Genomic DNA, 14,562 nt, shown 5'->3' with positions numbered 1-14,562 from the left:
TCTGCCATGTCCTTGCTCCCCATAATCAATTCACCTGTTTCTGTCTGTAGGGGACCTACATTTGTCTTTACCAGTCTTTTCCTTTTTACATATCTACAAAAGCTTTTACAGTCAGTTTTTATGTTCCCTGCCAGTTTTCTCTCATAATCTTTTTTCCCCTTCCTAATTAAGCCCTTTGTCCTCCTCTGCTGAACTCTGAATTTCTCCCAGTCCTCAGGTGAGCCACTTTCTCTGGCTAATTTGTATGCTTCTTCTTTGGAATTGATACTATCCCTAATTTCTCTTGTCAGCCACGGGTGCACTACCTTCCTTGATTTATTCTTTTGCCAAACTGGGATGAACAATTGTTGTAGTTCATTCATGCATCCTTTAAATGCTTGCCATTGCATATCCACCGTCAATCCTTTAAGTGTCATTTGCCAGTCTATCTTAGCTAATTCACGTCTCATACCTTCAAAGTTACCCTTCTTTAAGTTCAGAACCTTTGTTTCTGAATTAACTATGTCACTCTCCATCTTAATGAAGAATTCCACCATATTATGGTCACTCTTACCCAAGGGGCCTCTCACGACAAGATTGCTAATTAACCCTTCCTCATTGCTCAAAACCCAGTCCAGAATAGCCTGCTCTCTAGTTGGTTCCTCGACGTGTTGGTTCAAAAAACTATCCCGCATACATTCCAAGAAATCCTCTTCCTCAGCACCTTTACCAATTTGGTTCACCCAATCTACATGTAGATTGAAGTCACCCATTATAACTGCTGTTCCTTTATTGCACACATTTCTAATTTCCTGTTTAATACCATCTCCGACCTCACTACTACTGTTAGGTGGCCTGTACACAACTCCCACCAGCATATTCTGCCCCTTAGTGTTACGCAATTCTACCCATATTGATTCCACATCTTCCCAGCTTATGTCCTTCCTTTCTATTGCGTTAATCTCTTCTTTATCCAGCAACGCCACCCCACCTCCCCTTCCTTCATGTCTATCCCTCCTGAATATTGAATATCCCTGAACGTTGTGCTCCCACCCTTGGTCACCCTGGAGCCATGTCTCTGTGATCCCAACTATATCATAATCATTAATAACAATCTGCACTTTCAATTCATCCACCTTATTACGAATGCTCCTTGCATTGACACATAAAGCCTTCAGGCGCTCTTTTACAACACTCTTAGCCCTTATACAATTATGTTGAAAAGTGGCCCTTTTTAATGCTTGCCCTGGATTTGGCGGCCTGCCACTTTTACTCTTCTCCTTAGTACTTTTTTAGAACATAGAAGACTACAGCACAGTACAGGACATTGTGTCAACCTTTTAACCTACCTTTAAGATCAACATAGCCCTTCACTCCTACGTTACCCTCCATTTCTTTATCATTTGTGTACCTGCAGTGGTGTTCGAATGTTTATGAATCCTTTAGAATTTTCTCTATTTCTGCATAGATATGACCTAAAATGTGATTAGATCTTCACATAAGCCCTAAAACTAGATCAAGAGAATCTAAGTAAATAAACAGCACAAAAAATATTATACTCGTCCATTTATTTATCAAGAAAAATAATTCAGTGTCACATGTATTTGTTGGAAAAAGTATGGGAACCTTTTCTTTCAGTAACTGGTGTGACCCCCTTGTACAGCAATAACTTCAACCAAATAGTTCCAGTAACTGTTGATCAGTCCTGCACATTGGCTTGGAGGAATTTTAGGTCATTCCTCCTTACAAAACTGTTTCAACTCTGGGATTCAGTCTCACATGTCAGCTGCGGGCTTCCTCACATGAACTGCTTGCTTCAGGTCCTTCCACACATTTCCATAGGGTTATGGTCAGGACTTTGACTTGGCCATTGCGATACACAAATTTTCTTCTTTTTAAACCTTTGGGTTGTAGAATTACTCTTGTCTTTCAGATCTTTGTCTTGTTGCATTATCCAATTTCTGTAAAGTTTCAGGAAAAGCACTCTACCCTGATATTCTCCTGTAAAATATTTTGATACAATTTTGAATTTATTGTTCCTTCAACGATTGCAAGCTGTCCAGTCCCTGAGGCAGCAAAGCAGCCCCAAACCACCATGCTTCCCATTTGGGATGAGGTTTTGCTATTGGTATACTTTGCCCTTTTCACCCTCAATCATAGCATTGTGTATTTCTGCCAAGAAGTTCACATCTGTCCATGGAACATTGTCCCAAAAGTGTTGTAGAACATCTAGGCAGTCTTTTGCAAAATTGAGATGTACAGCAATGTTTTTGGAGAGCAGTGGTTTCCTCTGTGGTGTCCTTCATGAACATCATTCTTGTTCAATGTTTTCTTGATTTTGGACACATGCACAGACACTTTAGAAGTTCTAGAGATTTCTGCAGTTCTTTTGCTGTTACCCTTGGGTTCTTTTACACTTTCTTCCTCATTGCTCTTGGTGTGATCTTTGCAGGATGCCCACTTCTAGGGAGAGTAGCAACAGTACTGAGTTTCCTTTATTTGTAGACAATTTCTCTTACTATGGACTGAAGAACACTCAGGTCTTTAGAAATGCTTCTGTAACCTCTTCTTCTAAGGTCCTCTGAAAGTTGTTTTGATCGAGGCATGGTGCACATAAACAGGTCTTTCTTAAGAGCAGGCTCTGTCAGTAACATGACTTGGTGTGTGTCTTTTTATACAGCAGGGCACCTCTACAACCCACCCCTCCGATCTCATCTCATTGATTTGAACACCTGAATCAAAATAGCTTTTGTAGAAGGCATTACCTCAGAGATTCACATACTTTTTCCAACAAATACCTGTAATATTGGATCATTTTTCTTAACAAATAAATGAACAAGTATAATTTTTGTCATGTTATTTGTTTAAGTTGGTTCTCTTTACCTAGTTTTAGGACTTATGTGAAGATCTGATCACATTTTAGGTCATATTTATGCAGAAATAGCAAAAAATTCTATAGCATTCACGAACTTTCCAGCACCTCTGCATCTAAGAGTTTATAAAATGTCCCAAATGTATCTGCCTCTGCTAACATCCCTGGCAGGGTGTTTCACACACCCACTGCTCTTTGTGTAAAGAACTTACCTCTGACATCCCCCCTGTACTTTCCTCCAATCATCTTAAAATTATGCCCCGTCGTAGTAGCCATTTTGCCCTGGGAAAAATTCTCTGGTTATCAAGTCTACCTATGCCAAACTGCTCACAATGAGTTTTAATAACTAACAAATGACGTGACTGATTTATGTATTTCCAGAAATAATGTTTAAAATAGACAAATAATCAGTATCTATGTGCAGTTAACCTCCAGCACTGGGGTGTTTGCAATCACCTACACTGTAAAACATATTCAGAGGCATATTGCTGATTGCTTGACTGCAATGACTTTGAATGGCTATAAAGTTACTGTATGGCCTGATTATGGTATACACACTAACAAACCAAAGGTAAACATGAGTCAGGGAAATCTGCTTTCTTTTTCTTTGAATACTCCCAAAGCAATCCACATGAATGTCTGACAAGGCTATTGTCTGTTTCTCAGTTGAGTGTTAAATCTTTGGAAATGCAGCATTAACTTTATATAGTACCTGAGCATCATGTTAAATGCTAAATTAATTTAACCCACAACTTTCCATTTCAAAAGTACTCCTGATCATTCAGAGGAGAAAAAAATTAAAAAGCAAAACATTCTCACCGAGATATGATGATTACAAGGAAAACTGAAAACCTTCCTAGTAGTTTTTCCTTGGATGTAATCTGGATTGAAAATGGATTGGTTCACTGGCATAGCTATTTATGTCATCTACACCCAAGAGCATACTTATGTGTCAAGAGAACTGGCAGATGTGCATTCACATTCACTGCTAAAACTTGTAAACAATTCTAAACTTGGCAGATACTGATGAGAATGCGAAGCAGAAAGGCATTGTGGGTTTTATTTTGATGAGGATAGTCATCCATGTTGGGTAATGCGTGAAGGGAAAAGAAATGTCGGGCTGTGGTATCCTATTTAATCATGTGGATCCATCTCTCATGGCCAGATGTTTAGGTGCATCACAATAAACTGTCATCATCACTGCCTTGGTGTTTCATTTGACTGAAAAAGTAAGTTTTCTTTTCAGAAACCATGTGAAATCTATGAATAACTGTGTACTCCTTGGACATTTACCTCCATTAACAAAGCCGGCCAGGTGTCTTGGGGGTAACTATGTCAGGGATAAGTTGTGACCTGTCTTGGCAATTACCACAACTCTACATATTCTGTCAAAATAAACAGCAAGTTTCATTTTTAATGACCTCACATGTGAGAATGTGTTGCAATGGCAGGGGACTTGTGCTTTTTTAAAATCCTGTGTAACAGGTGGTTGCATCTTTGCTAGCATTATTGGAATGTAACTCATTCAAATGTAGTTTACCTGTTACTTGCTTGTATATACACTCAGTTGTCACTTTATTAGGTACACCTGTCACTTGCTCTTTATTGCAAATATTGAATCAATCAATCATATGGCAGCAACTCAATGCACAAAAGCATGCAGATGTAGTCAAAAGTTCAGTTGTAGTTCAGATCAAACATAAGAACGGGGAGGAAATGTGACTCAGATTTATTTTTTCTTTGACCACGTTGGTGGCAGATGGGGAGCTTTGAGTATATAAGAAACTGCTGAATTCCTGGAATTTTCCTGCACAACAGTCTCTAGAGTTTACAGAGAATAAGGCAAAAAAACAAAAACATCCAGTGAACGGCATTTCTGTGGGTGAAAACACCTTGTTAATGAGAGAGGTCAGAGGAGAATGGCCAGACCCGCTTCAAGCTGACAGGAAGGTAAAAGTAACTCAAATAATCATGCACTACCAACAGTAGTGTGCAGAAGAGCATTTCTGAATGCACAGCACATCAAACCTTAATGTGGATGGGCTACAGCAGCAGCAGACCACACCGGGTTCCACTCCTGTAGCTAATAAAGTGGACACTGAGTGTATATCTTGTTCCCTGATTGCTGTTTACGATGCTGATGGTAAATGCTTCCCCGGACTCCTTTAACGTTTTTATATCTCATTTCTACACATAGAAAATTAGCAAAGCAGGCAGTTCTTGAAAATGGGCATGACAACCTAATAGAGATGGATGTATTTACTCCTCCATGTCACGATGGGAGTTACGGGGACGGGTATGTCATTCTGAGAAGCAAAACAAAATACAGAAAAGTGATGCGAGCTGCCAACACAGAATCTTGTAGCATAAAAAGGGGACTAATAGCAAATGCTATTCTTTTTATTGATGAAATTTATGACATTTTGAGGCCAAAAGGCCCTTTCTCTGATTTCTCTTAAGTGCAACCAATCTAAATTTCTATTCACGGCAATGTTCTCTTACAAGCCTATAAAGCAAAATCACTCGTCTGACAGCTTAGCAACAACTCATTTCCCATTCAGACAAGCCAGCTTGCCACTGTGCAATAACAATTGGAACTGCTTAGACAATTCCAGCCTTTTAATTTTAATTACTATCATCAGCTTTCAGAGCATTAAATTCAAACTGAACTGCTTTTTTTTCTGTCCTTCCCCACCCCCCCCCCCTTCCTGTTCACAATTTTACATTAAACACTGTGACCAGTGATAGGGTTTTGTTTTGTAACTAGGTCAGTATGAAACTTTGGAATCAGGAGAGAATGCAGCTTACTTGCTACCTCCATGCCGAACATGATTCTTCAAAACTAAATATTCTTAAAGAAGCATGGATATCATTCATGCGGGAATTGTTTTATGTGATGTACGCTGCATCACTTGGTGCTTCATTGCTAATTTCCATCCACTCCAACTTCATCACCAAATTAAATTTCCAGGATGAAGGAAGCTCTGGAGCAGTGCCTTTACTATTTGTAAACCCAGTACCTTTCAGAAGGGAACAAGATATCCCGCTGAAGCTTGCTGTGTTGCTGCCGAGACTGTACACTTTAAACCCTGAAATTCTTTAAATAGACAGTGACCAGTTTACCAGACTTCCTATGCAGAAACGTGTCTCTACACAAGGTTCTTCCAGCATACCTCTCAGCCCAGTGATGGGAGAGAGAATGATCTTGCTGATTTTTTTTCTCTTGGTCATTTGAAAGCCCTGACCCTTCAGCCTTAGTGCTGCTCCCCACACCCCACCCTACTGCCACCGCAGTGTGATTTCAGCCTGTGTTGCTGATCCTGCGTAGATGACCGAACTCAGCAGGGAATGTCGTAAGAACAAGAGATTCTGCATATTCTGAAATTTAGAGTAACGCACACAAAATCACTGGAGGAGTTCAGCTGGTCAGGCAGTATCTGTGGAAAGGAATATAAGAGGATGCATCAGATGGGTCCAGCCCCAAAATGTTGACTCTTTATTCCTTTCATTAGAGGCTGCCTGAACTGCTGAGTTCCTCTAGCATTTTGTGTTTTACTCTGCACAGAATGTGACATATTTCAGCTCTGTATGGTTCAGTTCCGCAGTTGGCATTGCATTCAGCAGCCTTGCCAATGGGAAAATTGCTGCCTCATTGTCCCATCTAGTCATCAAGCTGTGACACTGCTACATCTCTCAATGAGGAAGGCAGAAAAAAAGACAATAAAATTGCATTTATGTAGTGCCTTTTATGACTGCAGGTGACTCGAATTTAATTTTTGATTTTATGTATTAATTTATTGAATGCGATTATCCCTAATAATGCCAGCATTTGTTACTCATCCATTGAGAAGCCACTACATACCTTTGGAGTAAATATTTGATACAATTTCATGGGGTGTTTTGGAGATCAATTATGAATTATTCACACAGTCACATGAAACCCATACCAGGTAAGAATGGCAGATTTCCATTCCCTGAAGGACATCGATAGGTTTTACCGCGGGCTTCTTGGTCACCATTGATTGCAAATGACGTAATATCAAGTTCAAGTTCAATTTTTTGTCATTCAACAATACATATGTACACAGCTAAATGAAACAACATTCCTATGGGACCAAGGTGCAAAACACAGTTTATACTGTATATTATATACAACACGTAAAACAATATTAACACAATAATACTATCAGATTAAAAATATAATTCTACAGATGTACAAGTTGACAAAGTTCATATACTACATACCGTTAAATATGTAACAGTCTTAACTGCTACTGGCACTGTAACAAATAATGTGTAATATGACAGCACACAGTGAGTTCCCACATGAAAACTAATTGGATTGGGAAGAATGTTCACCAGCAGATCTAATGGGCATTCTTCTTTCACTGTGGACTTTCAGATAGGCAGAGTTGCCTTTTTGAGGGAAAAAGAAACAGCTGGAACAATGCATAAAGCATAAAGCCTGCATAAATCATTTAGGTCACGGACTGCATCTTAACCCACAACTTATCGATTAAGACTTACCAATTGACCATAGAGTTATGCAGCCGATGAAAACCCTTTGGCCCAACTCAATCATGCTAACCAAATGCCTAATTCTATTGGCCTGTGTTTGACCCATATCCCTCTAAATTTTTTCTATCCTATGTACTTATCCAAATGTTTTTTTTTCCAAACTTTTTAATTACAGTATACCTGCCGCCTCCATCTTCATGGCAGCTCATTTCATATACTCACCGCGCTCTACGTGAAAGTCTACCTCTCAGATGCCTTTAAATCTTCACCACCCTGACTTAAACCTATGCCCTCTTATTTTGTCTATCTTATCTATGTGTGACCTCATCCTTTGTAATTTCATAAACTTCTATAAGGTCGTCCCTCAGGCTCCTCTGCTCCAAGGAAAACTGCCCTCAAGTCCAGGCAAACCCTTCTGAATCTTCTCTGCACTCTCTCTCCCTTAATAACATCCTTTCTGTAGCGTGGTGATATCACAGCATGACACGTGCGTGGTTTAGCCAGGCTAACATTAATTACTTTTGTATGTATTCTTCCAATTAGGTGCTTGTTTTGAGGCATTTATAGTACTGTGCAAAAGTCTTAGGCACATATATATAGGTAGGGTGCCTAGGACTTTTGCACAGTACTGTATTTGTCAATATGGAGCAGTGAACAAATTTGTAAATCTGGCAGCAGCAAAGGATGTTGAGAATATTGAGGGAGGAGTGCCCTGGGAGGGGTGTGGGACAGATGGCAGATAAGAAGTGCCAGGGGTGGGGGGGGGTGGGGGAAGGTAGCAGGCAAGGTCATTTAATTCCAGACAATTGGTTTATAGATCATTACAGAATGTCTCCCTGATGCTTCCTGCTGCTTCCCCTCTCCCTTCTCCTTTTCCCAACCATGATTCCCCTCTCATTGCCCCCTTCCCACTCTCAGTCCACAAAAGAGACCCATATCAGAATCTGATTTATCATCACTCACATATGTCATGAATACTGTTTTGTGGCGGCTGTAAAGTGCCATACATAAAATTACTATAGTATTGTGTAAAAGTCTTAGGCCCTCTAGCTGTATATATGTGCCTAAGCCTTTGGCACAGTACTGTGCTCACATACATTTACCAATAATAGATTATGAAGACACATAGCCCTCTTTTATAGATTATGAAGACATGTTGTCCTCTTTTATTGTCATTTAGTAATGCATGCATTAAGAAATGATACAATATTTCCTCCAGTGTGATATCACAAAACACAGGACAGACCAAGACTGAAAAAACTGACAAAACCACATAATTATAACATATAGTTACAACAGTGCAACAATACCATAACTTGATGAAATCCATGGGCACAGTAAAAGTTCAAAGTCTCTCAAATGTCCCACATCTCACGCAGACGAGAGAAGGAAGAAAAACTCTTCCTGCCATGCCGACAACAGTCCGACTCTGAGTCATCCGAAAACTTTGAGCTCTGATCAGCTCTCTGACACCGAGTACTGAGCGCCATCTCTGTCCGAATGATTCAACCTCAACCTCGGTCGCCAACAGCAGGTAAAGCCGGGGATTTTGAGGCCTATCCTCCGAAAGATTCCCGACCACGCAGTGACGACAGCAGCGAACGAGCGTTTCAGAAATTTCTCCAGATGTTCTTCTGTGCTTTCACGTCCATTCTCCATCAAATCAGAATTGTCCACGGCCCCTATTTAACAGATACGATATCATTTTTCACCGGAGGGCTGCGGAGTACTTGATTTTCATGACAGATCTTTGCATGCAACTTATATGATACAGGCTTTTACTTAACTGACATCTCTAACTTTGAAAACACTTTACAACGTATCTCTGAAGTAAATGGGATGTAGATAAAACACATCTGCTTCCCCAATTTTATTTCTTACTTGAAAACCCTTTAAACCCTCTAAAAACAGATTTGTTGTAACACTCTCTACCTATTTTTACTCCTTTGGAATGTTCCTCAGAAGAATATTTATTAGTAGTTCACAATGTTAAAGGCACTATATAAATGCAAGTTTTGTATAGGAGAAGAGGGAGGAGATGCTGGAGGGCTTGATTGAAGAGGAAGATTTTAAGGAGCCCTTTAAATGAGGATGAAAATCAAAATTTTGGGAAAAGGGAGCTGTAATGACCGATCGTGATGATGAAGCAGTGTTTGTGCAGTGCTACCATTTACAACTGAACCAAACATATGTAGATTTTAACAGGAGAAAGTAACAGCAGCCTCCAGTACCTCAACACATGCACACCTGTGCCTGAAGTTACTGGAATTGCATATTTACCTAAAAGTCTAATTTCCTAGGCTTGCAGACAAGTGATTTTGGACTGATTTATTCACTACTATTATTATTATAATGGAAAAGCAATTTTAGGGTTGTGGACTAATTGCACAAGAAATTGAAGTAAAAGCTAATTGGAATACATACCAACATATGTCCTTTAGAAATGAATACATTTGGTTAAATTGCAACCTGGTTTCACCCTGAAGCAGATGTTGTGCAATCTTGTGTCTCAGCTTGCATCATTTTCTATTGTTCATTTTTAATTCCCTGTCCTAAATGTAGCATTTGTTTGCATTAGTGTATCAAAGTAAAGAAAACTGCAGTTGAGAATTGCTTAACTTTGCTAATTTTTATTTTGATTCTTTTGTTGTCTGTTACTTTTAATTTCCAGCAGCAAATGACCCCCCCCCCATTTTGTGTGGTGTACATATGCTAATGTACCAATTGCATGAAGGTTAAAACTGCTTCCTCGTAGTTATCTGCTGTGCTGCGGTCTTTCATGTATAAATTGCTGTACTGTATGCTTTAACTTTCATTGTGTGTGTTGTTAACTTGATACAGACAATGTCTGTTGGGACTTGTGCGTAACACCTACTTTTAAAAGAAGCTCCCATCAAGGTGAAAGTGAATCTAAAATAAAAATAGATAAGGAAAGCTGCCCATGTGATTTCCCACTCCCAATCCAGTCAGAGGTGAATATAAATTGGTATAAGCACACCATTAAGTAAGCTGCCAAATCAATCAGTGCAAATTAATTCAGTCAGTTTGTAAGTGATAGAACTATACTGATTACGAACAATTGAAGCTGTTTTCATCCCTGGATTTCACTTGGGTTTGTTAGAGTCAGTTCAGGTAGGAACGACCTTTACCCAAGATCATATCCTCTTCTGTATTTATTTATCTGTCCATCCATCTACCTATTTATTTATTAACACACTTTGTCTTCTTTTGCACATTAGTTGTTTATCAGTCTTTGTGGTACCCACAGAGCGCAGCGGTTATCGCGACGCTATTACACCCCGGGGTGTTCCAGAGCTCAGAGTTCACTTCTGGCGAGGCCTGTAAGGGGTCTGTACGTCTTCCCCATGAACCATGTATGTTTCCTCCGGGTGCTCTGGTTTCCTCCCACAGTCCAAAGACCTACCAGTTAGTAGGTTGAATGGTTACTTACCTTCTGGTTGGGTCTGTAGGTGGGTTGCTGAGCAGTGCGGCTCATTGGGCTGGATGGGCTTGTTCCGCACTTTATCTCAAAATAATTTTATCTCCTATTCTCCCTGCCTGACTTTAAGCATAAAGAAAATGTTGCTCGAGTTACTTATCCTTGGGATATTTAGGGAGGGAACACTGGGGAAATCAGGAATTTTGCTAAAGTACAGAGAAACCCTCTGCTTTGTAAGCTCTGGGTTTTTGTGAATATATTTGTGAAGCTGTCACGATTGATCACTGTCAAAGAGGGACACCTCAAGAGCCGAGATATTTATCAGATTTTACCACTGTCCAGCAAGCCTTCTGATTACAACTGCACAATAATTTTTAAGCAAATTTATTTTGATGGCCTTGCAAGCTCAGTGATGTGGATAACAGCTCCACAGTCCCCAGCCACTGCAATGGCATTCTTCTTGTAATAGTTTATGGGTAATGACAGGATCTTTGGAACAGAGGTTGGTCAGGGATTATTGTCAGTGACACCAACCTGCATATCATTTCTGTTTTTTCCTTTTATCTTCTTGTGATACAAAGGAGGCCATGCGGCCCATCACTTTGCAGGAAACTGGAGAAATCCTACCGATCCCAGTTGCCTCCTGCCAATCTGATCACTTTCCTCCCCCACTTGCACAAGGGATAACGGACCTTACCAATTTATCTTCCTAACGGGATGTGGGAGGAAATTAGAGCACCCAGAGGAAACCCACGTGGTCACAAGGAGATATGAAAGCGTCACACAGCAGGGTTGGTAACTGAACCTTGGTCACTGGAGTTGTGATACAGCTGCACTACCTGCTGTACCACTGTTACTGCATTGTGAAGAATGCTCAGTTTTGAAACAGGCCATTAGGGCCAGTAGATCCTTACCAGCCTCCTCCCACCATTCTTCATTTCTCCTTACTGTTCATGCATCTTTTTATTGTCTCTAGTGATAGTGAGTTCCACGTTACCCCAATCTCTAACAAACTAACAACCAGAACATTTATTTCAAGAAGGAGGTAGTTCAGTCTACGAAAATCAAACAACTGCAGTTGCTGTAAATCTGAAATAAAACCAATAATTGGATCACCCAGTGCAAAGAGAAGCAGTCAACATTTCAAGTCAGGGACCCTTCAGTTCATTGTGTCTATTCTAGTCAAAATGGCCCACCACAAACCACAATCCAGCATTCAGATTACAGCTTCTTCAAGTGCACCTTCAAGTAGTTTTAAGTAGTTTCAGGTAGTTTCTGGCTCTAAAACCCTTGCAGGACATTTTATATTTTCCGTAGTATGGGAAGCATCTTTGCAATATTAATCCTGCCCAGCCCTACTCAGATCTTCACCTCAAGCTTTTGATGAAAATACTGGGCTCCCTTATCCACTTTCCTTCCAGCCCAAATCCGCGACCCTTCTCAGCCCAGAAGGTCAGGTTGTTTATTTCCCTCCATTGACACTGCTTGACTTGCTGAGTTCCTCCCACATTTTACATGTGTTAACTTGTAAAGATTTCCAGAGTACAGAATTTTAAAGCTCAAAAACTAGGTATTCTGTCACAGTGGTTTCCCTCATTAATTTCAGCTTATTTAAATTGAAAGATGCCATAAACCCATGTTCTGGCAGACAGCACTAAATTGTTAAATATAAAGAGAGAAGCTGAAGCAGACCGTATAGAAATAGTGGAAAACAAAACTGTGTGCACGGCAGACCGCCGAGTGGACGGCAACTGCTGTCACATCCAGTTCAGAGCCTGGCACCAGGTTTTGAGCTTCTTCCCACCACGAAGTCCCAGTGTGAGCAATTCTCAGCAAGCGCCTCCCCTAAGAAAGGGCTCCATTGAATCTCTCAGCACTGTGGGAGAAAGGCAGTGCAAAAAGAACTGCCTTAACCACTTCAATGGGATCACACAAACCTAAGGAAAGAGAGGTAAACATTCTCTCCACAATGGCGTTATTTTTCTCAGTTCACTGAGAAAGGGAGCGTGTCTCAGTGCAGATGATGAGTCATTCTGGTCCTGTGGGTGTCATGGATGTGTACCTGTATCCTACAGAATAACCTCACAAATTGTTCATCTCACCAAGTGTTGTTCATCTTTATCAATGAAACCTATTCAATTTGAGCAGTTAAGATTAAAATAGTGTGCCAAACTAAAGCAGGTGTATTATGGGCAGAAGACTTTCAAATAATTACCCCGAGTGCCTTTCCCACCAATCTTATTCCGCAAGCACTCGAAGTCTGAGTTGCATGAGTATTTTCCTTTATCTCAGTGCAGGAGATGCGTTATAGATTAGAGTCAGAGAGTCATACAGCACAGAAACAGGACCTTCAAGCCACCATGATCCTGCCAACCACCATATATATATTGCCCCATTTACCCACAAAAGGCAAGTTGTTGTTGACTATCTCAGTCTGTTGATTCACATCTTTTATTTGAACTCTCCCCATCTTCTTGGAATGAGTGTTTTATTTGGTGCCACCTACATTTCCCCCATGGCCATCTTAAGTTCAACACTTGTTTACCCAGTGCACCGCAGCATGCCTGTGCTGTTGATCGTCCTGCTGTAGATCTTGGCGTCCTGTCAGATGCTACATTTATTGTAGTGCCTCACGTTTTCCAAGCACCTTCCTCTTGACTTTCTCTTTATCCCCTTTCAGGCATTTCCTTTTCAAGACGGGAACAGGGACTACACCATTGTTCAGCACTGCCTCGCCTGGTTACACCATGGCTTCGAGTGCTGTCTATTCGCCGCCGCCGCGCCCACTGCCAAGGAACACTCTTTCTAGAAGTGCTTTTAAGTTCAAGAAATCATCCAAGTACTGCAGCTGGAAGTGCACAGCCCTTTGTGCGGTTGGAGTATCGGTTATTCTGGCGGTACTGCTCTCTTATTTCATAGGTAAGTGTTAAAATCATAATTTCAGCTATGGATTTCTTTAGTTTCTGGTGGATGTGCACATCATTTCTGAATAGTTTGTTGTTACTGTAATGATAGAGTAGAAATTGGTTCCGAAAGGTTTGACAGTAGCAATTTAGTGGGATGCCTTTGCCCACTTGTGGAAGGCTGATCTCCTCAGCTGGTGGTTCATATTGGTTGTGAGGGGTCCCTTGTGAATGTAGTTGGTTTTGATGTTTTGCACTCACCAAGTTGATTGTGATGTTTTGCACTCACCAAGTTGATGAACATCTGTCAGTTCAGGTAGAGACAGGAAGGAAGCATTGTTTTGAAACAAAATTGGTCCCATCAGTATATTTTAATATCAGAGTCTGAAATGAATCAAGTTGTCATGGATTTGAAGCATTACATCAAAATAAACTCTGGCTTCAGTACAAATCACAAAGCAAATAGAAACTAAATAAATCATGATGAGATCAAAATATATTTATTATTGCTGTGGTGTACAGTTTCAAAGAAAAATACGAGGGGTGATTGATAAGTTTGTGGCCTAAGGTAGAAGGAGTCAATTTTAGAAAACCTAGCACATTTATTTTTCCTACATTTACACACACAATCCAGCGGTCGTGAAGCATACGGATCCCTTCTGTGTAGAAGTCAGCGCCTTGGACCTCCAGAAGTGGTCCACAGCAGGGGTGATTGATAAATTTGTGGCCTGAGGTAGAAGGAGATGAGTTATTAACTTCAAACTGTCTGCATTTTCACTCAAAAAGTTGAACTGCACGTGCATGTAATGAGAGCTGTATAACTCATCGCCTTCTACCTAAGGCCACGTACT

General features: G+C 40.5%; 1 protein-coding gene across 11 annotated transcripts in view; it reads left to right on the top strand.

The window, feature by feature from the left end:
• The window catches only part of tenm3 (teneurin transmembrane protein 3), a 2,629,382-nt gene that overhangs the window by 2,379,656 nt on the left and 235,164 nt on the right, over positions 1 to 14,562 (top strand). For 7 of the 11 annotated variants that reach the window (XM_063049436.1, XM_063049434.1, XM_063049439.1 and 4 more), the window contains 2 exons: positions 5,049 to 5,147; positions 13,489 to 13,727. In XM_063049436.1, coding sequence (XP_062905506.1) covers positions 5,049 to 5,147; positions 13,489 to 13,727 — 338 coding nt within the window. The remainder of the gene's footprint in view (positions 1 to 5,048; positions 5,148 to 13,488; positions 13,728 to 14,562) is intronic. The other 4 variants (XM_063049437.1, XM_063049443.1, XM_063049438.1 and 1 more) reach the window with 1 other exon arrangement.

This window comes from Mobula hypostoma, chromosome 5 (genome assembly GCF_963921235.1).
Source record: "Mobula hypostoma chromosome 5, sMobHyp1.1, whole genome shotgun sequence".
Taxonomy (NCBI): Eukaryota; Metazoa; Chordata; class Chondrichthyes; order Myliobatiformes; family Myliobatidae; genus Mobula; species Mobula hypostoma.
The sequence above is the reverse complement of the archived record's forward strand: the minus strand, read 5'-3'. Positions and strand labels throughout refer to the sequence as shown.